We start from the raw sequence: 25931 nt of genomic DNA, 5'->3' as shown, positions 1-25931 counted from the left end.
ACTCTCTCCCCACCCCCCCCCTCCTCTAGCTTATCTCTCCATGTTTCAGGCTCTCTGCCTTTATTCCTGATGAAGGGCTTTTGCCCGAAACGTCGATTTTGCCTGTCCTCGGATGCTGCCTGAATTGCTGTGCTCTTCCAGCACCACTGATCCAGAATCTGATTTCCAGCATCTGCAGTCATTGTTTTTACCAGGATTGGATAAATGCCCAGGCCTGATCAGGTGTACCTTAGAACTCTGGGAAGCTAGGGAAGTGATTGCTGAGCCCCTTCCTGCAATAATTGTGTCATTGATAGCCATAAGTGAAGTGCTGGAAGACTGGAGGTTGACTACTGTGGTGCCACTGTTTAAGAAAGGTGATGGGGATAAGCCAGGGAACTATAGACCGGTGAGTCTGATGTTGGTGTGAGCAAGTTGTTGGAGAGAATCCTAAAGGACAAGATTTACATGTATTTTGAAGGCAAGGACTGATTAGGGATAGTCAACATGGGAAATCATTTCTCACTAACTTGATTGAGTTTTTTGAAGAAGTAACGAAGAGTATTGAGGGCAGAGCAGTGAACATGATCTATATGGACTTCAGTAAGGTGTTTGATAAAGTTCCTCATTGTAGACTGGTTAGCAAGGTTAGGTCACATGGAATACAGGGAGAATTTGCCGTTTGGATATAGAATTGGCTCGAAGGTAGAAGACAGACAGTGGTGGTGGAGGGTTGCTTTTCAGACTAGAGGCCTGTGACCAGCAGTGTGCTATAAGAATCGGTGCTGGGTCCACTGCTTTTTGTCATTTATTTCAATGATTTGAAATGAACTTGGAAGGTATGGTTAGTAAGTTTGCAGATGACATCAAAATTGGAGGTGTAATGGACAGCGAAGAAGGTTACCTTAGGGTACAATGGGATCTTGATCAGATGGGCCAATGGACTGAGGAGTGACAGATGGAGTCTAATTTAGACAAATGTGAGATGCTGCATTTTGGAAAGGCAAATCAGGACAGGACTTACACATTTAATGGTAAGGTCCTGGAGGCTGTTGCTGAACAAAGTGACCTTGGAGTGCAGGTTCATAGTTCGTGAAAGTGGAATCCCAGGTTAACAGGATTATGAAGAAGGCATTTGGTATGTTTGCCTTGGTCAGTGCATTGAGTATTGAATTTGGTATATCATTTTGTGGCTGTACAGGACATTGGTTAGGCTCCTTTTGGAATAATGCATGCAGTTCTGGTCTTCCTGCTATGGGAAGGATGTTGTGAAACTTGAAATGGCTCAGAAGAGATTTACAAGGATGTCACCAGGGTTGGAGGGTTTGAGCTATAGGGAGAGGCTGAATAGACTCGGGCTATTTTCCCTGCAACATAGGAGGTTGAGGGGTGACCTTGCATTTGGATGAGTAAATGAATAAGAAGGGTTTAGAGGGATATGGGCAAAATGCTGGCAAATGGGACCAGATTTATTTAGGATATTTGGTTAGCATAGACATGTTGGACTGAAAGGCTATATGTGCTGTACAGCTGTGACACTAATTTGAGGTATTTAGTGTGTTCAAGACAGGCCCCAGTTTCACAGTCAATGTTGTGTTTTAATTCAGTATTCCTTTGTCCTGTTTGTTTTTATTTTTGACATTCATGCCGTACCCAATGCTGGGTAATGACCATCTCTAACGACAGAATCTAATCATCACCCCATGGCATTTAATGTCATTATCATCAGTAGATATCATTCTCCTGTATGCACCCCCCCCCCCCCCCCCCAAATAAATTGTGGTAACCATTGATTAGAAACTTTAGTGGACCAGACATATACATGTTGTGGCTACTACAGCAGGTCAGATGCTAAGAAAATGCATGATAACACCACCACCTGCAAGTTCCCCTCCAACACTCACCATCCTTGACATCCTACCTTGTTACTGGGCCAAATCCTAGTAATCCCTCCCTGACTACATTGTGGGTGTATCTACCTGATGTAGGTTGCATTACTTCAAGAAAGTTGCTTGTCACCACATTGATGGGCAATAAATGCTGGCCCAGTCGGTGACACACACCTCCCAGGAACCAATTTTTAAACTAATCTTAATTCTTTTAGCTCAGTTTTCTTGGGGAAAGGCCGGGATGTATGTTTACAAACACTCCTTTGAAGTTTTATATTTTACAGGCAAATTTTTACATCTTTTCTACTGGTTTATCTCTGTGAGCAGGACACAGACTTGGTGCCTGGTGATATCGCTGCAGGACTGACTCTTTTGCATCAGGAGCAGGATAAGAGAGAGCAGTGTAGTGATCTGGAGGAGGTGGCTTGTACTGTCCCTCAACCACCAACTGTAAGTTCTCTGTTGAGAATTTTGAATCTTATTAAATTGACAGTGACTTTTTAGTTTCTCAAGAAGACCCAAACTTATTCTCCTTTTTCACAATTATTGGAATTGAATTTTAATACATAAGATGTGACTTTTCACTGTTGCTTATTTCTGCAGTGTCAGATAGTACTAAACATCAGTATTCTAAGTGGAAGGAGAACGTTTCTTTAGATCTCTCAAAAGGCTAACACTGATCACTAGTAGCAGAATATTACAGCACAGAAGCATACCACTCAGCCAACTTTCCACATTGGCGTTTTATGCTTTACACGAGTCCTCTTCATCTCACTGATCTGCTGCTTCCTCCCTCATGCTTATCTAGCCTTTTCTTAAATGTATCTGTTTTTCGCCTCAACAACTTGTAGTAACACTCTCTACTTTCTAATCATTGTGGGAGTTATATCCCTTTTAAGATGTCTTTTGGTTGTTGACCCCAGCAATATTTCCTTTGCAATTTTGGGACAGAAAGAAGCTCTTGGCTCACCAGAGACTAGTTTTTCACATGTTTTGCTGCTGTACCACTGCCAGTGATGTATGGTGTCAGCACTTGGATTCTGTTTGGTGCTCAATGTTAACAACTGTAAATATGTCATGTATTACCAATTTTGCTTGCACTCCAGCAGTGTTCAGCCATATACCAAACATGTAATCATGCATTAATTACCAGAAACACTGGATTACTAAGCATTCTGCCACTTTGCACACGGTCGCCCAATAGTCCCCCATTGTGTGCTGACCTGAAAGCATCAATGTGGAAGTATCTGCAAGGACCACCATGCATTAGTAAGCTGCTCATAAATTGCAGATTATTAGATGCATTGATGTGTTGTACCCTGTGACTAATACCCAGGACAGAAGCAGCTTGAGCCAGCTAGTTCCCTAGTTTCTTAGAATTGACCTGAGAACCTAGTTTCTGTTCCGTATATCTTATTAAGTTATGTGTCTTGGCATCATCTATTGTTTTTACCAGGCTGAGGAGCTGGATATAGAATTGGAGAACTCTGCTCACTACATGCAGTTTGCTGTTGCAGCATATGGATGGCCACTGTACATCTTCAGTCACCCACTAACTGGCATATGCAGGCTGAGCCATAACTGCATGTGGTAAGTCTTAATGGTTTTCAATACGCAAATCTCTTCAGTGTGGTCCTGAAGATGCCTCATGTATCTTGGGGTAACTATGACTGCAATCATGGTACCAAGTCCTACGTTTTAGGTAGTTTTCAGGGTAGAGTTCCCAAGATTGTTGCACATCTGATAATTGAGCATATGATTTCCAGTGCTGTGTTATAAATTGAAATTTATCTCCTACAATTAAAATACTTTTTATGGCAACTAGTCTCTTTATGGGATCGCAGATTGGTTGTAACACAGAAAGAGACCATTTGACCTGTCATGTCATAGTCATACAGCACGGGCCAACCAAAACATGCCAAACATAATCCCAAACTAGATTAGTCCCAACTGCCTGCTCCCGGCCCATATCCCCTCAAACCTTTCCTACTCACGTACTTATCCAAATATCTTGCAAATGTTGTAATTGTACCCGCATCCACCACTTCCTCAGGAAGTTCTTTCCACGTGAGCCATCCTCTGTATATTAAAAAAAAATTACTTCTCATGTCTTGAAAACCCCCAACCTAGGGAAAAGAAAACTGCCATTAACTCTTTAAAAGTAATGAGAGGTATAGATAAACTTCTACCAGTTCGCCCCTCAACCTTCCATGCTCCAGTGAAAAAAGTCCCAGCCTATCCAGATTGCTGTCATAACTTGAACCTTCCATACCCGGCAACATCTTGATATATCTCTTCTGAACCCTTTCCAACTTAATAACATCCTTCCTATATCTAGGCAACCAGAACTGGATACAGTATTCCAGAAAGGACCTCACAGATGTTCTGTACATCCTTAACATGACTTCCCATCTCCTATACTCAAAGGACTGAGCAATGAAGACAAATGTGCCAAATGGCGTTTTAACCATCCTGTCTACATGTCTGCACTTCAAAAAATATTATGAACCAACATCCTGAGGTCCCTCTGTTCTACATCACTGTTCAAGGCCCTACCATTGATTGTACAAACCCTACCCTTGTTTGTCGTACCAAAATGCAATACCTTGCATTTATCCAGATTGAACTCCATCTGCCATTTTTTAGCCCACTGACCCATTTGATCAAGATCCCTTTGTAAACTTGGAAAACCTTCCTCTTTGTCTTCTACACCACTAATTTTTGTGTCACTCGTAAACTTTCTAACCATGCCTTCTTTACTCTTATCCAAATGATTTATATAAATGACAAACAAATGAGGACCGAGAACTGATTCCTGTGGAACCCCACTGCTGGCAGGTCTCCAGTTCAAAACACAGCCCTCTACCAGTACTGTCTCTGGATGTTAAGCCAATTATGTATCCAACTGGCAAATTTACCCTCAATCCCACATAACTTAACTTTACTAATTAGTTTACTATGCGGAATCTTGTCAAAGGCTTTCCTAAAATACAAATAAACGTCCACTGCTCTGCCCTCATCAACCTTTTTGATAATTTTCTCAAAAAACTCAATCAAGTTTGTGCGACACTATCTTTCTTGCAGAAGACCATCCCTAATCAATTTTTGCCTCTCTAAATGTCCATAAATCCTATATTTTATGATTGCTTCCCGAAGGGTCTGTTTCCATGCTCTACATCTCTATGACTCTAATTTACCCATAACCGAAGTCAGACTCTCAGATCCTGTCAGCTCTCTACAAGAGCAACTCAGCCAGTCCAACTCTTCCATCTTCCGCCAGTAGCCCACGGAATATTTTATTTTTGGATATTTATCTGAATTCTCTTTTAAAGTCAATATTGAATCACACTTTCTTCATGCTACTGTAGGTTCTTTTGCCATTAACTTTGCACTGGTGTCTTCTGGTTCTTAACTGTTCCACCAATGAGGATAGTTTTATCACTATCTACTATGTCCAGATCCTATGTGAACAGCTCCATCAAATCTCTTCTCAACATTCTCTTCATTGAGGAAAACAGTCTCAGGTTTGGCAGTCTACCCTCATGATTGATGTGGAGGTGTCAGTGTTGGACTGGGGTGGACAAGGTTAGAAGTCACATGACATCAGGTTATAGTTCAACAGGTTTATTTGAAAACACAAGCTTTCAGACACTGCTCCTTCACCTGACGAAGGAACAACGCTCCAAAAGCTTGTGATTTCAGATAAACCTGTTGGACTGTAACCTGGTAATGTGTGACTTCTAACCTTATTCTCCAGACTGAAATTTCTCATCTTTGTAACTATTTTCATGAATCCTTTCTGCATCCTCTCCAAGCTTTCACTTCTTTCTAAAGTATTGTGCCTCAAATTGGGTACGTTCCTCCAGTTGAGATCAATCAGTTCTTTGTAAGGATCTGCCATAGAGTCCTTGCTTTCATATTCTAGGCCTGCATAAAGCTTAGAATTCTGTATGTGTAAACTTGCTTTCTCAGTCTGTCCTGCCACCTTCAATGGTTTGTCCATATATACCACAAGGTCCTTCTCCTTTGCGCCCCTTTTAGAATCGTACCTTTCAGTTTATAGCCTTTCATAAGATAGTGCAGGGCTGCTTATTCACCAAAAGAGCGATGATCTTGTGTAGGCAGAGTTTCTAATTGGGAGCTTTGTATTTGTCTTCACAACTGAAGTGGATGCTGCGTAGGGTGACAAAATGTGAGTTTTTTTAAAAAAAAACTTTCCCTCTGACCATATGTACCATGAAACATCTGGTACTGGAATCTGACTGATATGTAAAACCACACAGAGGAAGTCCAGTTAGAACTGATAAGACAGAAGCTGTTGAAAAATATTGGCTGCCAGGAAATCTAACAGCGAATGCAGCTACGGACATGTGCTGGTGAAAGTTTGGGGACTCTTTTGGGGCAGGAAGGAAAATTGAGTAGGCTAAAATCCTGTCAGTAACTAAATTATAACTTCACTCTGACTTTTCAAAACCAAAGGACAAATGCACAAGTTGCAGCTTTACACTGAATTTAGTGGTAATTTTAATTGAAAGGAAGTTACTTATTTTATTGAGCAACAGTGTCAGAGTGAATTGGTCAGTCACAGCCTTTATTGATGCATGTCAGGCATGGGAGAAGATAATTTAGCCCCTTGGACCTCTCCCACCTTTCAACCAATCACGATTGATCTGTATTTATGCATCCAGGTTCTATTTTTCCATAATGCCTTTGCAGAACAAAAAATACAAGTCTTTGATGTTTTCAAATCGTCATCTTTGTCTAACCTTGTTCAACCGCAGCAATCTTTTGAAAGAGGTGAGGCAGAGGGGGAAGAGTTCCAGGCATCCTTCCCCGTTTGAATGAAGAACTGACTATTGCCAAGTGATCATTATCTGGTTTACAGTCACAAGTGCTTTAAAACTCGTGAAATGAGAGTCCTCAGTTTAATGTCAGTTATTTTTCTCTCTAGTTGCAGAAGCCAGTTTCCTGAGCAGGATATAGTTGGTGGGGATCATGTGGGCTGCCATTTCACCTCCATGCTGCAAACTACAGGGCTGCAATACCGAGACTTTATCCATGTCAGTTTTCACAACAAGGTAACAGCTAACTTGGACAGTCTAAAACAGGGAAAAAAAACTACCTGCAACATGGCATCTTTAAATTCACAGCTTAACGTCAGTCGAAAGTGCTGAGACAGCCCCGTGCTCTGGGAGGGGTAATGCTGAGGACAGGTCACATGCTTTGGAAGGGGGAGTGTTGATGGGGTGCTATGCTGTGGGAGGGATGATGCTGAGGGGATGCCACGCTGTGGAGGTGCAGTTTTTCAGACGTGACTAAGGGCCTCACTCATCGGGTCCAGCTGTCATTAAACGTCCTGTTCAATTTTGTAAGAACAACAAAACCATTCTTCAAGCGTCTTCTGTTGAAGGACAGATTTATCTGGCAGCTATTTGATTACTACTTATGGGCGCTTGTTGTTCATATCCCAGTGATATTTACCACGTTATCACGATTACTGCGCTGTCAAACTAATCCTTTTGGATATAAAATGCAATGGGATGTTCTGAAGACATGGCAAGCTCTGTTAAGAATATAGATTTGTTCTTTTGTTTTATGGTTCACAAATATCTTCTATTTCTATGTCAGACCAATCTACTGCAGAGCAATTGCCATTAGTGCATAAAGAGGAACTGTGAGATTAAGGTTTTACAAGTACGCGTGATTGCAAAGATTATTCGTGTGCTGCAGAGAAAATGTTTGACACTTGATTGCCCAACTGCCTGTTCTTTCCTTTTTTCAAAAGTTCAAATGTTACAAAATGTAACAACCTACTTTAGCATGTGAGAGAGATTAAGGCATCCACGGGCAGCACGGTGGCACAGTGGTTAGCACTGCTGCCTCACAGAGCCAGAGATCCGGGTTCAATTCCTGCCTCAGGCGACCGACTGTGTGGAGTTTGCACATTCTCCCCGTGTCTGCATGGGTTTTCTCCCGCAGTCCAAAAATATTCAGGTTAGGTGAATTGGCCATGTTAAATTGTCCATAGTGTTAGGTGAAGGGGTAAATGTAGGGGAATGGGTCTGGGTGGGTTGCGTTCGGCGGGTCGGCGTGGACTTGTTGGGCCGAAGGGCCTGTTTCCATACTGTAAGTAATCTAATCTAATACCATCATTGATCTCCAGAGGCAGGGTGGCACTTTTGCTGTTTTCCATTTTGTGGTTTTTTTGCATTCTGTAAACATTGAGTGTGAAAGTTGCAGCTGAGTAATAGCGAGCTATTTTCAAAAGCTAATTCAATGATTTGTGGCTATTTTAAATCTTAGATGTTTTATTTTCACCCCACTTGTGCAGATTTATGAAATTCCGTTTTATGTGGCACTGGATCACAAAAAGGAGGCTGTGGTGGTGGCTGTGAGAGGAACTCTTTCACTCGAGGTTAGTCTTCCCTCAATTCTATAATGCAGCCAGTTACTTTAACTTGGTGGTAGGGAAACTTCTAGAAATGAGAATTCATGGCAAAATTAAATTAGCTTAATTGTGTTTTTTGCTGAGGTAAGAGGTTTGATGAGGGTAACAAAAGCAGAAATTGCAGGAGAAACTCAGGAGAACTGGCAGCATCTGTGGAGAGAAAACAGAGTTAACAATTTGAGTCCAGTCACTTTTCTCTAGAACGCACAGGATTTGATGAGAGTAATGTGGTGTCAATGGCTTTCTGAAAAGCCTTTAGTCACGTGGTGCACAGCAGAGCTCTGAGGAAACTCTGAGCTCATTGAATAAAAGGAACATAACAACATAGACACGACAATGACTGGAAGAACAGGGGAACAGTTCTTTTTCAGACTGGAGGAAAGTTGAAAGTGGAGTACCCGAGAGGTTAGACCCTTCCTTTTTCTGATATATGTTAAAGATCTCAATCTTAGGGTACGTGACACAATTTAAGAAATTGAAGACAATACAAACTTCTAAGTATTGTAAACTATGAAGGGCTTAAAACTTCAAAAAGACACAGATTGATTGACTGGGTGGCCAAGTGGCAGATAAAATTTAATGCAGAGAAATGTGAAAAATTCATTTTAATTCTAAACAGGTTGTAGGAACTGAAGGACCTGAGTGTAAATGGGTGTGAATAATTGAAGGTGGCAGAACAGTTTGGGGGAGTGGTTAATAAAGCACAAAACATTTTAGGTTGCAATAATAGGGGCATAGATCGCAAAAGCCTGAAACCTGTGTTACACCAGCACAAAACACTGGTTCAGCCACATCTGGATTATTATGTCTTTAGAAAAGTAGTGAATGCATTAAAAAGAGCATAGAGAAGATTCACAGGAATGGTCCGAGGAATGAAGAACTTCAGAGAAGTAGATAGATTGGAAAACCTGGGACCATATTTCTTGAAGGTTAGGAGGTTTAATACAGGTATTCAAGATCATGAGGGATAGGGGAAGTAACTGCTCATGTTGGTGGAAGGATAGAAAACTGGAAGACTTTGATTCAAGATAATTGGTAAAAGAAATTGGGCAGCATGATGGCTCAGTGGTTAGCACTGCTGCCTCACAGTGCCAGGGACCCGGGTTCGATTCCAGCCTTGGGCAACTGTCTGTGTGGAGTTTGCACATTCTCCCCGTGTCTGCATGGGTTTCTTCCGGGTGCTCCAGTTTCCTTCACAGTCCAAAGGTGTGCAGGTTTGGTGAATTGTCCATGCTAAATTGCCTGTAGTGTTCAGGGATGTATAGACTAATCAAAGGAAATGTAGAGTAATAGGGTAAGGGAATGGGTCTGGGTGGGATAGTCTTCTGAGGGTCAGTGTGGACATGTTAAGCCGAAAGCCTGTTTCCACACTGTAGGCATTCTATGAAACAATACTGACATGAGGAAGATAAATTTTTTTACACACAGTGAGAAATTAGAATCTGTAAATGCTGTCTGAGTGTGTGGCGAAGCCAGATTATATCAAAGGTTTTTTTTCAAGGGAATTAGGTTATTATTTGGAAAGAAAATGTACAGAGTTACAATTATGGTATGAATTGGCTGTCTTCTGGACTGTAATCATGCAAACCAAACGGGTGATATTTTGCAGCATGTTTATCAGTCAAGAGCAGTCAGAATCCATCTGAACTTGTGTAAGGAAAAGGGAACAGTGGATGCTGGGCATCCGAAATAAAAATAAAAACATGAAATTGTTGGGAAAACTCAGTATGGAGAGAAATCAAAAGTTATCATTTCAGGTCCACTGACCCTTCTTCACAACAGTGAGCCAATCACTGTATGTTCTAAATAGCTGCTGAGAAGGCCACATGGGCTGAATTGGACAAAAAGTAACTGAGTTCACATATGCACTCTGTAGGGTCATACTGCCAACCCAAGTCCAGTTGCTGAAGCTGCTGGCTTGGTCCGCTCCCACTGGAGACACTGGCTCAGTCGAACCATCCCACTCCTATCTCCAGTGTTGAGTCTGTCCTTTCACAAACCCAGAGTTGCTCAAGTAAAATGGTGAGCATCAAGACTGACTGACTGGCACCTGTGTATGTGTGTAGGGCCTGTGAGTGCTGCATTTGCTAGTTTTGACAGTTTAAACATACAAACTCCTAAAAGCCCTGTTCGTCTTAGAAAAGATTCTATCTGTGCTGTTGTAGTAATTAATTGGTGCCACTGGATGTCTCTTCATAGCAATAGATCACATTGTGTACTGCTGCCCTGTAGCACCACAGTTGAATGATGCTGGGAGTTGAAAAATGAATCATCTCTGCTTTCATTTACGAGTTCTTCATTTACTTTTTTTTAAAATCATGCATTTGTTGGGTGTTGGTGCCATTAGCTAGGCCAACATCTGCAAATTTGTATTTTTTGTTTTATTGACAATCCTAATTACCTTTGAGAAGGGGATAGTGAGCTCCCTCTTAAACTGCTGCAATTCATGTGATTTAAGGACACCCCCAAGATTTTTAGGATTTTGACTCAGGAACAGCGATTCATTTCCAAGTCAGGATAGCATGTTGCACTTGGAGGTGAGCTTGCAGATTGTGATTTTCTTATGTATCTGTTGTACTTGTTCTTCAAGGTGTTAGGGGTGGAGGTCTGGAAGATGATGTCACAGCAGCCTTGCTGAGTGACTGCAGTGCATCTTCCAGATGCTATCATTGGACATTCTTAGTGAAGGGAGTGACAGTTGAAGGTGGTGAATTGGATTCCAGTCCAGCAGTGTTGAGCTTTTGGTGTGTTATTGAAGCTAGACTTCTCCAGACAACAAAGAATATTCTACCACACTCCTGACTTCTCTCTTGTAGATAGTGGACTGCCACTGGTGAGTCAGGCAGTGAGCTTTTCACTGCAGAATGACTAGCCTCTGACCTACTCATGTAGCCACAAAATTTAAAAAGCTGGACGTGTTCAGTTTCTGGTCGATGTTAACACCCAGGATGTTGATAGTGGAGTAATCCAGTGATGATAATGTCATTGAATGTCAAGGGACATTGGATAGGTTTTCTCTTATTGACGATGGTCATTTGTTTGGCATTTGGAAGGTGTGAATGTTCCTTGTTCTTTTCCTACCCATGCCCTTTCCCGGTTGAAACTGTATTCAAAATCTCTCTAAGGATGATCTCACAAGGGTTGGGTTGTTAACCAGATAAGCACATCTACCCAAGACCTCAGGGGATGGGAGACTTCAAGTCAGCAATAGTCCTGTTTTGCTATTTGATTGGCATTGTAATCTGAGACACATGAGGGTTTCTGTAGCTGTAAAACCCTAAGTTCTGCAATACTTTCCACGTAAATGATATCATTAACTTGTGGTTTTCGATGTTCTCCACTAGAACAAGCTCAGTCCAAGCCAAAGGATTAGTAGAGGTGACTGTAAACTTGGTCAAAGAAGTTGATTTTTTGGAGTGTCTTCAAGGAGCAGAATTAGAGGGGTGGAGAGAGATTTACAGAATTCAGGGGTTGAGAGCCCAAGCAAATGAAGGCATTGCCACCAGTGGTAGAGCAGTGGAAATATGGCTTAGAAAAGCTCAGGGGCTGAGAGACAGAGGTAGGAGGGGGACTGGTTATGGAGGGATTTGACGAATTTTTAAAATTGAAATTCTTAAATTTTAAACAAAGCAGTGACTGAAATAACATCAAGAAAGACAATATTGATTACTTAAGGAAAGAATTTGGTTCAGAAAGTTATTTGAAAAAAAATTGAGTTAACTTGATGCGTACACATTGTATCAAACCTGGAACTTTCCTGATCTGATTGACTTGTTTCCAGATTAGAAATTAGCAACTAAAGCATTGTGGTCATAATGATCCCCATTAATGGTACTACTGATAAATCAGATGACAGTGAAACCTAGCCCATAAATTTCCTTTTTACAATTTAGTTACCATGATGACCAGTAATTGAACATATTTGTTAGAGGCTGCCAAGGGACTTCTAATAAAAGAACATCAGGGTTTATTACACAAAAAAGGAGAAAAACACTATTTTACATTACAAGAACTATTTCAAAAAGCATTGATATAAATATCCAAAATAAAGATTCAACCCTGCCCTCCACAATAACCTTACAGATGCTCAAACCTCAATGAAGGATCTTCTTATTTCCATTTATAATTCCTTATTCAGTTTGCACACTTTTGGTTTCTTTCCAGAAAACTTCTGCATTCACTTTTTTTTAGTTTGCATTTCTTCATGAGAACATTTAACCTAACTTGTTAGTACAGTTCATGTAATCCCCTCTTCCACAGCCTTCTGTTTCTGCAATTTTTTTAGTTCTGACATAAATCACTTGGGACTTTTCTCCTGCTGTAATGGTTTTGGAGGCTGATTAGCTAATAGCACCTTTGCTGCTGATCTGTTCTGTCAAGCAGAAGCCTGCATGCTCACTGAAAGAAATCTTTTGGATGGTTCTGTCTTTCTGAAATAACTGGTTTCCTTACTGCTTGGCAACAACTTTTTGTTTCTCTCGTCAAGCCTTTGTTTTCTAAAGCACTGAACTATTCAGTTCCAGGATTTTTTAAGCCTTATTTAGATGCATGTACACACATTTTCAGAAACTCCAGTACCTGACTCAGCTCAAAACTGAAACTAAAACTGTGTCCTTCTTAACATACACCATATAGAAATTTCATTGATAGTAAAACTGTGCTTTATTTCTGTCAACGTTTTAGGATCCAAATTTCTAAATGACAATAATTATCATGAGCTTTAATAAAAAGTAGGTTAAAATATTTTCCTTTGTCATTGAACCACGTGGGTGCCAAGTTGATAGTACTTGACCTCAATAAACCTTCATCTTTTTCCATCCAGTGATTCCTGTCTTCCTTTCATGTGTCTATCTATTAATTAACCTGCAGGATGCTTTGACGGATTTGAGTGCAGATCGTGAGACGTTGAATGTAGATTGCGTGACAGGAGAATCTTTAGCACATAAGGTAAGTGTTGAATTCCTCCTCTTAAAGTTTGTAAGTACATAAAATTACCAGGGTGAAGGACCACATGAAAACTGAGACACACTTAATTTCAGCATTTACATTTCAACCTCAAATGTGGTTATGAAACAGAGTTGACATCTCATGCCCTTTTAGCTTGAATTTCAGATTGGCATCAGAGCTGAAATTAAAGTATATATGTGTCCTTATTGACTGGCTAAATATTAATCTGAAATTCTAAATCAGAGCCTAGTGTGATAGAACATATAGTCCAGAAAGACGCCATTTATACAACTGTGCGGTGGGCCGAGCTAACAATTTAGTTTAATGTTTCTGCCCTATCCTTTATATACACTTGAATTTTGTGAACCAAGCTCTGCCTATGTATAATTGATTCCTAGCTGTGGTGTTCAACCTTTGACAGCTCAACCTATGGTTCTTTGACTTCAGACATGATGGCCTAGTGGTATTATCACTGGGCTATTAGTACATGGCAGATGATGGAATTTTAATTCAAAGAAAATCTAGAATCAAGAGTAATGACGACAGTGAATTTGTTGTTAATTGTTGGAAATATCTGTCCACTAATTTCTTTAGGGCAGGAAATGCCATCCTTAACTAATCTGGTCTACATATGACTCCAGACCCACAGCAATGTAGTTGACTCTAACTGCCCTGGGCACTTAGGGATGGACAATAAATGCTGACCTCGCCAGCGACACCTTCATCCTGTGAATGAATAATTTTAAAAAAGACTACTGATTTATTTCTCATCTTCTTAATCAAGAGCCTTCGAATTTGCCTTGTTGGGAGATACTGTTTGTGACAGTATGTTCCACTAGATGATTTGCTCTTTGTGTGAGAGCCTCCTAGACTGTGTCAGACTCTTTAACCATGTTAGGGGAAGCACAGGAGTTGTTCTGCTCACACTCTGTTGCCTCCACCAATCATTTGGTGTGAAGGGAGCCTCATGACTGTCTTAAGCTAATCCTTCACTTAATGAGAACCCCTACCCATTCAAGATAACTGCAGTGTGCGTGTGAGTCCCAAGCGAAAAACTGCACCTTGCAAAGCTACCTACTCTGAACCTTTGCAGATGTCAAATGACCCCTCAAGCTGTACTGTAAATTGTGTAAAACGGTTTGTAACTAAGTTAAAAATCACACAACACCAGGTTATAGTCCAACGGGTTTATTTGGAAGCACTAGTGTTTGGAGTGCTGCTCCTTCTGGTCATTAACTAACCATTTAAACCACTTCTTCCAAGGGCATTATCCAAGCTGCACGTTACATTTACAAGAAACTAATTGATGATGGGATTTTAAACCAAGCTTTCTTGGTTGTGCCGGTGAGTTTATAAATATTAATTTTGAATATTTGTCCTGTATGATCTATGTTTTGAAAAAAACCTAAATGTTCAATGGGAGTTGTGCAGGAGCAGCTGCAGTTTTCTTGTTGAGATTTTTAGCTGTGAATGATCTGAGGAAATCAAAGTGAAAATTGTTGAAATATAATTATCTTAGGACGATTCATTACTCTTATGTTACAGTAAATTCTTTATATTATAAATGTTTCTCCTGATTCAATATTCATTAAATTGTTCTGTCTGCCCTCGCACATGTGCAATGATCTTTAGAGACCGTAACCAGGTAACATACTGAAACAGTAGTCCAAACAGTGAGTAATCCTGTTGATTCTGTGTGAATGCTCATCATATCATTCTTTTTACAGCAGTTAAGCACCAACCTTGTAGGTGTCTGTTTAAAACAGATTACGGATTTTGCTTTAGATACTAGGTTACTCTGATAATTTAATTGCCTTACAATGCTTATTCTTCTTACTGTTCTGGAGTCATGTGGTATGGGGGACTATTGGACACAGTATTAATGTGCCAACACTTAGTGTTTTCTGATTAGTCCCACCCCCCTTTTCCTTCCTGTGTAGTTCTGCAAATTTTATTTTTCTATTTAATAATTCAAATCCCTTTTGAAAGTTACTGTTAAATGTACTTTCAACCTCCTTGAGGTGGCACATACCAGATCACAACTCATTGAATATAACAAAAAAAAATCTCATTCCCATCAGTTCTGTTGCTCCTTATCTTAAATTTGACCTTTCTCATTACCAAATCTCTTGGTAGTCGAGTCTGAAGAAATAAAGCAAAACTTATAGAATCACCAAGATTTTGAACACCTAACGTAAATCTCTTAGTCTATCTTGTTCCAGACAGAACAACCCAACATGCCTAGTCCGTTATAACTGAAACCTCTGTATTCCTAGTAGTTTGCCACAGAAATTATAGCATTAGATGTTAGAGCTTTGTTTCTGTAATTGCTTTTATATAAGTGTTTGACTAGTTACTGTAACAGAGAACTTCCTGGAAGCTTGTGCTCCCATCAGTGACTCCTCTTGCTTTTGTATTTTGCTGCACTGAAGGTTTTGTTTATGACCTCAATCTTGATCATTCTAAAGGTCATGTCTGAAGTCTAAAGGATAAGAATTATCTTTGTGCTTTCTATATGTCTTTACCATAGTCATGCGATCAGTGTAGAACAACCAATGATACAAACTGAACAATAGTTTTCCTGTGCGGTATATCGTAGGCTGTAGTCTGACACGGGAGCAGTTCATGGCTGCTTATAGCCATGAGAAACTGAGCCATACAGGCCAGTAAGAACCCAGCGCCAGTCCCTGATATGTCCCAAACTACTCGATCTGTGTCAGTCAGGGCCGTATTGGAAAAGACCAGCTTCCCCTCCTGAGTGTGACCCTGCTGAACACCTGATGACCGTATTGAGTTCTGCTGATCACCACGAATGGATTGTACACTTAATTGGCATAGGGGCCACTTAAATGACTCTATTCCTGATGAAGGGCTTTTGCCTGAAACGTCGATTTTCCTGCTCCTCAGATGCTGCCTGACCTGCTGTGCTTTGCCAGCGCCACTATAATCTAGGCTCTGGTTTCCAGCATCTGCAGCCCTTGTTTTTACCCACTTAAGTGGTATGGTCAGGCACAGTTGGAACAGTGTTAAGAGGATTAGAACTCTTTGCAGCTCACTTTTCCAGCTTGGGTGTTAGGCTAAGGAAGAAAATTGAATGTGTTCTCTCAATTGCCAACTATAGAACTGCTTGCTTTCAGTTGCTTAAAATGATCATGTGCTGTTGGAATAAGCCTGTCTCTTTCCCCCCTGTAGGAATACAAGTTGGTTATAACTGGCCATAGCCTGGGGGCAGGAGCAGCCTCGATCCTTGCTATAATGCTTCACAAATCCTTCCCAGAGCTTCGTTGCTATGCATTTTCTCCTCCAGGAGGTCTGCTAAGGTGAGAGCTGTTAAATAACTGCATGGACTTTTTTTTTGTGAAAAGGGGATTTTTTAAGATATGATCACTAAATTGTTATTTGTAAAATAGAGTTTGGTCTTTTCTAGTATTTGATTATTATGTTTTTATTTGAGGGGAATCCTTGTTTATTTGTGGTACAGTACCTGTAATTGAGTGCATTCTCACTCACCATCCCATTGTTTTCACTCTGACAGCAGGATTTAAACTTGAATGCCCTGTGAATCATCAGATTTTTTTTTCAGGTAGAAATGTTAAACTGAGAGAGTTTCTTGTACAGTGGTAGTGCCCTTACCCTGGGACTGGGAGACCCTGGTTCAATCCCACCTGCTTCAAAGGTGTGTAATAAAGCCTCTGAACAAGTTGATTAGAAAAATAGTTAAACTTTTAAAAATACTGAGAGAAGTTTGATGAATGGAATAGACTGATGAGAACAGTGAGTTGCGATCTGGACCACTGTTTGAAGAGGCTGGCCAATACAATATAAAACAACCGGTTTCTCACAGGATTGCTATCAGAGCCAGCCGCACAGGCGGGGAGGGAGATGATAGGAGGAGCTATTGCGATAGGGAGTTTGTTAGCAAGGGAACAGACTAGTGTCTCTGTGGCTGCAGAAAAGGATGATATGTTGTGTTCCTTGCCAAGTCAAGGATGTCCCAGAGTAGTGGCAGGACATTCTGGAAAACAACTAAAAATAGTGGTCCACGTTAGTACCATTGAGTTAGATCAGGAGGAGGATATGGTCTTGCAATCAGAATTTAGGGAGCTAGGTAGACAATTTGCAAGCAGAATCTCAAATTAAGTAGTCTCCAGATCACTCGCAGTCTACGTGCAAGAGATAAAGGATCAGGCAGAATGTATGGCTGGAAAGATGCAACTTTAGATTCCTGGAACTAGCTTTGTGGAAAAATTTGCACCTGAACAGAGCAGGGACTGAGTTCTTTGCATAATGTTTTGCTAGGGCTAGTAGAAAAATTTTAAACTAACTAAGCAGAGGTGTGGGAACCAGGAACGAATGGGTGCACAAAATACTTTGAGAGATGGTTAACACTGGCATAGAGCATAGAAAGGTGAAATGGAAGAATGGTAAAAAGTAATGGTTCACATTATTAGCCATGTATGTGAATGCACAATCTACAGTAAATAAGAATGTAGAGTCATAGGATAAGGCTGAAGCTTTCACAGTAACCTTCAGCCAGAAGTGCTGAGTGAATGATCCATCTCTATATCATCCAGTGGTCCCCAGCATTACAGATATCAGTCTTTAGCCAATTCTGTTCACTACACGTGATGTCAAGAAATGTCTGGAGGCACTGAATTCAGCAAAGGCTATGGGCCCTGACAACATTCTGCCAACAGTACTGAAGACTTGTGCTCCAGAACCTGTTGCTTCCTAGCTAAGCTGTTCCAGTACAGTTACAACACTGGTTATCTACCTGATAATGTGGAAAATTGCCCAAGTACTTCCTGTACACAAGCAGGACATATCCAATCAATCTAATTACTGCCACGTCAGTGTACTCTCGATCATCAGTAAAGTGATGGGAGGTGCCATCAACAGTGCTCTCAAGCAGCACCTGCTCAGTGATGTCCAGTTTTGTTTCCAGTAGGGCTATTTAGCTCCTGACCTCATCACAGCCTTTGTTCAAACGTGAACAAAAGAGCAGAATTCCAGAAGTGAGGTAGTGACAGTCCATGGCATCAAAGCTGCACTCGACATCAAGGAGCCCTAGCAAAACTGGAATCAATAGATATCAGGGCAAACTCTCCACTGGTTGGAGAGGACAAAGCAGCCAGCTTGATTGCCCCTTCATCCATATGCAACCATTCCCTCCACTACTGGCGCTCAGTAGCAGCAGTGTACTATTTACAAGATGCAGTGCAGAAGTTAACCAAAGATCCTCAGACAATACCTTCCAAACCCAAGACCATCCAGAAGGATGAGGGCAGCAGACACATGGGAACACCACCACCTTAACATTCCCCTCCAAGTCACTCACCACCCTGGAAATATGTCGCTGTTCCTTCGCTGTCGCTGTGTCAAAATCCTGGAATTCCCTCTCTAATGGCTTGGGTGTCAACTTGCAGCAGGTTGACTGCAGCAATTCAAGAAGGCAGCTCATCACAACCTTCTCAAGGGCAGTCAGGGACAGGCAATAAATGTTGGCCAGCCAGTGACGTCCATGTCCCATAAATGAATTATAAAAAACAAAATATCACATTTTCACATGGCAAATGTAGTGAAAGAAGACCTGGGTCAAGGAAGCACAGAATTGAGTGTTAAATATTCTAAGTAGGTGATGTATTTCAGGAAAGAAGGGGGTGTGGTGACGTTGGTTAAGGAGAGCATTTCAGTGCTGAAGAAAGGGGGGGATCCTAAAGGTTTCAAGGACAGAATCAATCTGGCTAGAGTTAAGGAAAAAAAAGGGGTGCATTTAAATTGCTCACCAACTATTGGGAAGGATGTAGAGGAGAAAATCTGAAGGGAAATTAGGGAGTTAACAGCATTATAAGAGTGGTTTTAGTTAGAGTCTGAAACTACTCGAATGTAGGCTAGAACAGTGGTAGCATCAAGGGCAAAGAGGAGCAAACATTGGATTATGTTCCGGAAAAGATCCTCCAGCAATTTGGGTGGCAACTTTGAGGGATCTTTGTACGTGGACCCCAAGATCCCACTGTTCCTCCACGCTGCAAGAATCCTGTCTTTAACCTTGCATTCAAATTTAACCTTCCAAAATGAATACTTATCCAGGTTGAACTCCATCTGCTACTTCTCAGCCCAGCTCTGCATCCTGTCAATGTTATGTTGTAGCCTGCAACAGCCCTCGACACTATCTACAACACCAGTGACCTTTGTGTCATCGGCAAACTTACAAACCCACCCTTCCACTTCTTCATCCAAGTCATTTATAAAAATTACAAAGAGCAGAGGCCCAAGAACAGATCCCTGCAAGACACCACTGGTTACCGACCTCCAGGCGAAATACTTTCCATCCATTACCACTCACTGTCTTCTTTCAGCCAGCCAATTCTGTATCCAGACAGCCAAATGTCCCTGAATCCCATACCTCCTAACTTCTCTTGGAAAATATAATTGAGAACCAAAAGAACTGCAGAAGGTTCAGAGGGGCGGCAACAAAGCAGATAGTGACTGAGTCAGGATCTCTCCTACACAAAGCCATGCTGACTATCCCTAATAAGTTCCATTCTTTTCCAAATGCAAGCAAATCCTGTCCTTAAGAATATTTTCCAATAATTTCCCTACAGCTGATGTAAGGCTCACTGGTCTATAATTTCTTGGATTATCCCTGTCGCCTGTCTTCAACAAAGGAACTTCTGGGATCTCTCGTGTCACTAAAGAGGATATAAAGATCTCTGTCAACTTGGGGGCAATCTCCTCTCTTACCTCCCTCCGTATCCTCTGATAGTTCCCAACAGGTCGTGGGGACTTATCTACCTTAATATTTTTGTTGAACTCTCTATCGATTAAGAGATACTTAGTGGACTTGCTGTTTGTAATGCAAAACTTCTGTTTTACTGAAAAAGACCCATCTTGGCAAAGCTTTTTGTCTTGCAATTATGAAGACAATTGACAAGAATACCAATTCAAGGAGAAAACCAACATTTAAGAGGACAGCGCTGATTGCCTGATAAGTGGACAATGGCAGAAGTGTTACCATGGAGAACACATCTATTAGTTAAACCAGGCAGGTTGACTCTAGTCAGGGTATTGCCCTGAGAAGTGAATCAGTGAATGACTGTTGGCTATTTTGTTCAATTGAAACTGGTGAACTGGGTATGTGTGTCTTTCTGTCTGTAAAAAAAAAAACAGGGCCCTGTGTATTAATATATGTATGTACAGTACAACGAGTGCATCACATGGCTGACCTTCATAAATTGGTTGTCAGTGTAATTCCTCCTGCGTTCAGGATTGTCCAGCAAATAGAATCTATTGTTAGAGATTGTTGCACATTTTGCAACCATAGGCAGGTTGAATACAGACATGTTACGCCTCAGTCTGGTTGTTAAGTGGTTTTTCCATGGAGAATAATGCTGATTGGTTAAGAAGTGGACTCTCAGTCAGCACCACCCTGTCCTAAATATTGGTTTTCTCCTTGAGTTAGTGTTCTTCTGAATTGTCCTGACAAATGCAAGATGAAGGGCTTTGACAAAATGTGATTTTCTTTCGGTAATACTCAGGATCTGTCATGTGTGCACAGTTTGAACTCTGTGGCAGACTTTGCCTTATCTATGTGTAATGTTAACCACTGTAGCATCCAGCAAATGGAAGAACTGACTGTACAATTTCTGCTACAAGTAACTCTTTACTTCACTATGCTAGTTTAATGACTGCATCTTGATTTAATCCAAAATAGTTTTTTCTTGAGATTGAGCCCCATTTTAAACAAGGGCCTCCTTTCCACATGCAGTTGTCTTCCATCTAACAATAACGTGTAGTAGTATCTCTATGCTAATGAAGAAAATTCATTTTTTTCTTTTAAGTAAGCCTTTGGCAGATTATAGCAAAGAATTTATCATATCCGTTGTCCTGGGCAAGGATCTCATTCCAAGGTCAGTATATATTTGAACTTCACATAAAATTTTACTCCAATTGTTTGTCAATGCTACATGCTAATTTATATTGTTTTGAACCTTCACATTTCCAGGTTGAGCCTTTGCAACATGGGAGACCTGAAAAGAAGAATATTAAGAATAGTTGCCCAAAGTAATCGACCTAAGGTAACTTAGACTGTTTTGCAGTGCTGTTTGAATGGAAATGCTGATGTATGTTTGACAAAGTTTTATCCTCTTGGGAAATGCCGTCCTTATTTTCATGACCCCAAGCAAAACAATTATATTCCGTAATAAATCCAGTAGAACATTCAGTAAAACTATCTTTTACTATCTTGGAACAAGCAGGGCACTAATGTTCATTTCTAAGGGCTGCAGTTGAAATGCAGAGTAAGCTTGTATCAATCACTGATTAGACCACTCCTGATGTACTATGCACAGTTGTGGTCTCCATATTAAAAGGAACTGGTTATTGGCAAATGTGTAAGAAAGTATCATCGTTATAAATCCTAGAATTAGAGGTTCTATCTAACAGGAAAGATTGAACAGGTTGTGACCATTATTTTTGTTTCTCTGGAGAAGGCTGTGAGGTGACCTGAAATAGACCTTTTAAATGATGGAAGGGTTCAATAAGTCAGACATCGAGAAGATGTCCCCACCAGTAGGGAAGAGCGGACCATGGATCCCTCAATATGTGATAGTAGTTCATCCAGCAGGAAATTAAGTTTTGGATTTCCCTCCAAGGGAAATGGTTTCTCCTCTTCTAATGTATCAAAATCATCTAATCATGATCACCACTTTAATCTTTTATCTCATGGGAGTCTAAACATAATCCATGCAATTTGTCTTCAGAGTTTAACCTTTCAAGATCTAATCTGGAGGTGAATTTGCTGCATTAAAACATCAGTATTTAATCATGGAGCCTGTGTCCAGCTCAGGCCAAGACCTCAACTGGATTTATAAAGTGAAATTTTGGGGTCGTGAATTCTGAGGCAGTTGCTGTTATGGGCCTCTGACCAAGTTATGACAGCTATATATCCCATGCGAACAGGCCCATACTCTCTCAGCAACTCTTTCAGTTCTCATTGAATGGTCATGACTATTTTAAAGCTTTCAGAGTGTCAGAAAGAAGCAACTTGAGAAATCTCTGCTGTTGCTTTTTTTCATTCATTCACCAGTTGGTGGCTCAGTGGTTAACATTGCCTCACAGCACCAGAGACCTGGGTTTGATTCACTCTCTGACAACTAGAGTTTGCACATTATCGCCACGTCTGTATCTTTTTTCTCCCACAGTCCAAAGATGTGCAGGTTAGGTGGATTGGCTGTGGTAAATGCAGAATAACAAGGGGATGGGTCTGGGTGGTGTGCCCCTCAGAGGGTTAGGTGGATTCTGGCTGAGTGGCCTGCTTCCATACTGTAGGGATTCAATGATTCTGAGAGGGTGTTGCTGGCCAGACCAGCATTTAGTGATCTTGGGATGTTGAGAATCAACCACATTGCTGTGGGTCTGGAGTTGCATGTAGCCCAGACCAGGTAAGGATGGCAGATTTCCTTTCCGAAAGGACATTAGTGAACCAGCTGGGTTTATATGACAGTTGATGTGGTTGCCAATAGTCTAGCTTTTTAATTCCATTTTTGTTTTGAATTTAAACGATACTGTCTGCTGTGGTGGAATTCAACCCATATTCCCAGAACAATAACCTGGGATTCTGGATTACTCGTCCAGTGAGACATTAACACTGTGCCATTGTCTCCCACATGTGCTGTATATCTAATCACCCATTGTCTTGTACTCTGTCCAGTATCAAATTCTGCTGCGTGGATGTTGGTATGAGATATTTGGAGGGGATCCAGACAATTTCTCTAATGACCTGGACAACAGTCAACAGAGGCGACTGACTGAGCCACTTCTTGCAGAACAGAATCTCATGGGGCACCGATCCAGTTCCTACAGCAGCATCCCTGATGAATCACCTACGAGTTCGCCTTTTCAAGGCCCTCAACTTTTCCTTCCAGGGAAGATCATTTACATTATGGAAAAATGCAGCACAGGGAGGTGATTATGGCATTCTATTTAAAAAATATTCTTTCAAAGTCATCATGTATAAGTAGTAGAGTTTGGATGAGATTTTTTGCTAGAAGAATTTATGAACGATAAGCTTGTTCAGAGAAAATGAAAATATATAATGCCTGAATTGAACTGCTGACAATCAGTTTATGTGCACTACAAACCTTGCAGCTTTTAACAAGGAGGTCAAAAACAGCTGGTGCTAGTCTAAAGCATAGCATCGCAAACAACGGAAGGTCACTAACTCATTGATTCGTTTTCAAAGAGCTATTCAATTAATCCCACTCTCTGGATCTTTCTCTTTCACCAAATTTGAAGGCACTTTTGAATCTGTGCACACCAGAGTATCAGGAAATTGCATGACTTGTTCTAGAAGTTGAGAGTCTTAGGCACAGCACAGAAAGAGGCCATTTAGCCCATTGTTCTTTTAAAGCGATTATACACCCCCTGCTCTTTCCCTGCAAATTTAATGTTCAGACATCAGTGTGGTAGTGAGGTACTGCTGCACTATTGGAGATTACACCTTTCAGTCGAGAAATTAAATAAAGGTTCTGTTTACCCTCTCAGGTGGAATTGAAAGACTCCACAACTATTATTCAAAGATCAATTCTTGGCAACATTTGCTTCCACCATAATTAGTAAAACGAGGAATCCAACTGTTTGAAGATATTGCTATTTGGAGGAGCTTGCTATATGCAAATTGGTTTATGCATTTCCCTACATAACTTCAGTAATTACACTTCAAATATATTTGATTGGCATAAAGTGCTTTGGGTGGTGTAAAGTTATAAATAGTATAAATGCAACTTTTTTAAAAAAGAACTTACTGCTACAGATATTGGTAACCTTCTGCTGGAATAAATGGTTGCATAGCTAGTTTGATCTAATTCCTCTTTTTTTTTTCCCCTCCTCTTTAGTTTCTGCTTTTCTGAAGCAAAGTACTGTGCGTTGTGGTGTGATGCATCATTCTTCAGCAACATTCTGATCAGCCCCAAGATGATAACTGACCACATGCCGGATCTTGTATTCAAAGTCCTCAAAGATCTGACTCAAGAGGCACCCTACATCCTCTGCTCCACGTCACACGCTGCACCAAGCGAGGCGTGTTGAAATGAGCTATCTGCATCTAGTGCAAAGCTCCAGGTGCTGTGAGCTTAATGAGTCTGTTAAACCTTTTGGTGTGATTTCACCCACCACTGTTTTGCACCATGCTTTAGACTTTCCAGAAAGGAGCCAGAGACTCTGCTGTACTGGGCCAAGTTTGTGATGGCCATGTTACAAACAGTTACAATGATGGTTTTGAGTTTCTGGCCTGTTGTCCCGCTGTGTGGGGCCATGCCACTTCCACCTAGACTTATTTTTTCCTCTTCAATTTCTTTTTTTTTATATAATGTATGAAAACATAAACGGGTGCCTGAAGGGTGAAGGAACAGATTTACTTGCGACAAGATGACTACTCCAATCAGTTCGTGAGAATCATGGCATCGCTTTAATCTCATTCTTCTTTGAAGCTTCTCGGATTATTCCAGGAGCTCCGAGGTTTAGGAACTCTATTAAGTGACCCATTGGTTTCCCACTTTAAAATATGTAGTGCACTTGCCTTTTTGTGGTGTCAGGGACTTTATTTATTTTATGTAAACTTGTTTGAGTCATGTAATTCTGCATGAATACACTCGTTCCAGCAGAGCAGCTGGAGCTGCGTGTTCCTTTCTTAGATAGCAGCATAGTTTTAATCTGACATTGATTTTGCAGAAGCCATGCGATGTTAATGGGGATATGGCCTGGGCATTTGAAAAGGTAGTGCCTTATAAGTTCTCTGGCCACAGCTCCTGTCCCACTGCACAAGTATGTTTACCCTAGGTACAAGGATATGCCAGATGAGCTTTCTGGTTGCAGCATTAAATTTCCTGATTATTGTGTCAAACGTGTAATTTATTAGTTAATCCTACATAGTTTTGGTCCATTTGTATTTAATTTCACCAGCAGAGTTGGCTTCAGTGTGCATTTTTTTGCTCTTTGGATTTCTGTTTGCAGCTGCATTTACATCAAGAACAAGTCTATCAGGTTGATTTTTTTTCTTAAGGTTTGTGTATAAAAGAAACGAAATCTGGCATGTTTGAGCTGAATGTAAGCCCATTTTTAAATCTGGTTTGATAATACCCTGTGAAACATTGGAATATTTTACTACATTAAAGACACTTCCAACAAATGGAAGTTGTTGTTTGAATATAGATAGTACTTCTTCCGCATTGGTCTGCTAGACTATAAAATTGCGGAAAGGGTTTTTTTTAAAACAAAATATCTGAAGAAGATCAGAGGGAGATAAAAATAGTAAACCAGGATCTTAAATTCAATTCTGAGTATCCACCTCCCCACGAATTGTGTGACCCTACCAATAAATATTCCATCCTTGTATGTTTTGATATTTCTGTTTGTTCCTGCAGGAGACCAGACTATGCATTGATTGCGATGTCACATTGCAGCTTTATAAGACTTTGGTTAGGCCATTCGCAGAGTATCACATTCAGTTCTAGTCGCCGCATTACAGGAAGGATGTGGAGGCTTTAGAGAAGGTGCAGAAGAGGTTTACCACAATGCTGCCTGGATTAGAAAGTGTGAGCTACAAGGAGAAGCTAGAAAAACTTGGGTCATTTTCTCTGAGCATTGGAGGCTAAGGGGAGACTTGATAG

General features: G+C 40.8%; 1 protein-coding gene across 1 annotated transcript in view; it reads left to right on the top strand.

The window, feature by feature from the left end:
• Nucleotides 1-25165, top strand: part of daglb (diacylglycerol lipase, beta) — a 34899-nt gene extending 9734 nt beyond the window's left edge. The window contains exons 5-15 of the mRNA XM_043711393.1: nucleotides 2196-2318; nucleotides 3325-3458; nucleotides 6820-6946; nucleotides 8200-8283; nucleotides 13186-13263; nucleotides 14527-14607; nucleotides 16456-16583; nucleotides 21105-21173; nucleotides 21269-21341; nucleotides 22976-23229; nucleotides 24159-25165. Of these exons, the coding sequence (XP_043567328.1) occupies nucleotides 2196-2318; nucleotides 3325-3458; nucleotides 6820-6946; nucleotides 8200-8283; nucleotides 13186-13263; nucleotides 14527-14607; nucleotides 16456-16583; nucleotides 21105-21173; nucleotides 21269-21341; nucleotides 22976-23229; nucleotides 24159-24351 (1344 nt within the window). The 3' untranslated portion in view covers nucleotides 24352-25165. The remainder of the gene's footprint in view (nucleotides 1-2195; nucleotides 2319-3324; nucleotides 3459-6819; nucleotides 6947-8199; nucleotides 8284-13185; nucleotides 13264-14526; nucleotides 14608-16455; nucleotides 16584-21104; nucleotides 21174-21268; nucleotides 21342-22975; nucleotides 23230-24158) is intronic.
• Nucleotides 25166-25931: the final 766 nt, after the last annotated feature.

Source organism: Chiloscyllium plagiosum, chromosome 21 (assembly GCF_004010195.1).
Source record: "Chiloscyllium plagiosum isolate BGI_BamShark_2017 chromosome 21, ASM401019v2, whole genome shotgun sequence".
Lineage (NCBI taxonomy): Eukaryota > Metazoa > Chordata > Chondrichthyes > Orectolobiformes > Hemiscylliidae > Chiloscyllium > Chiloscyllium plagiosum.
Note: the sequence above shows the minus strand (reverse complement) of the source record. Positions and strands in the feature narration are given on the sequence as shown.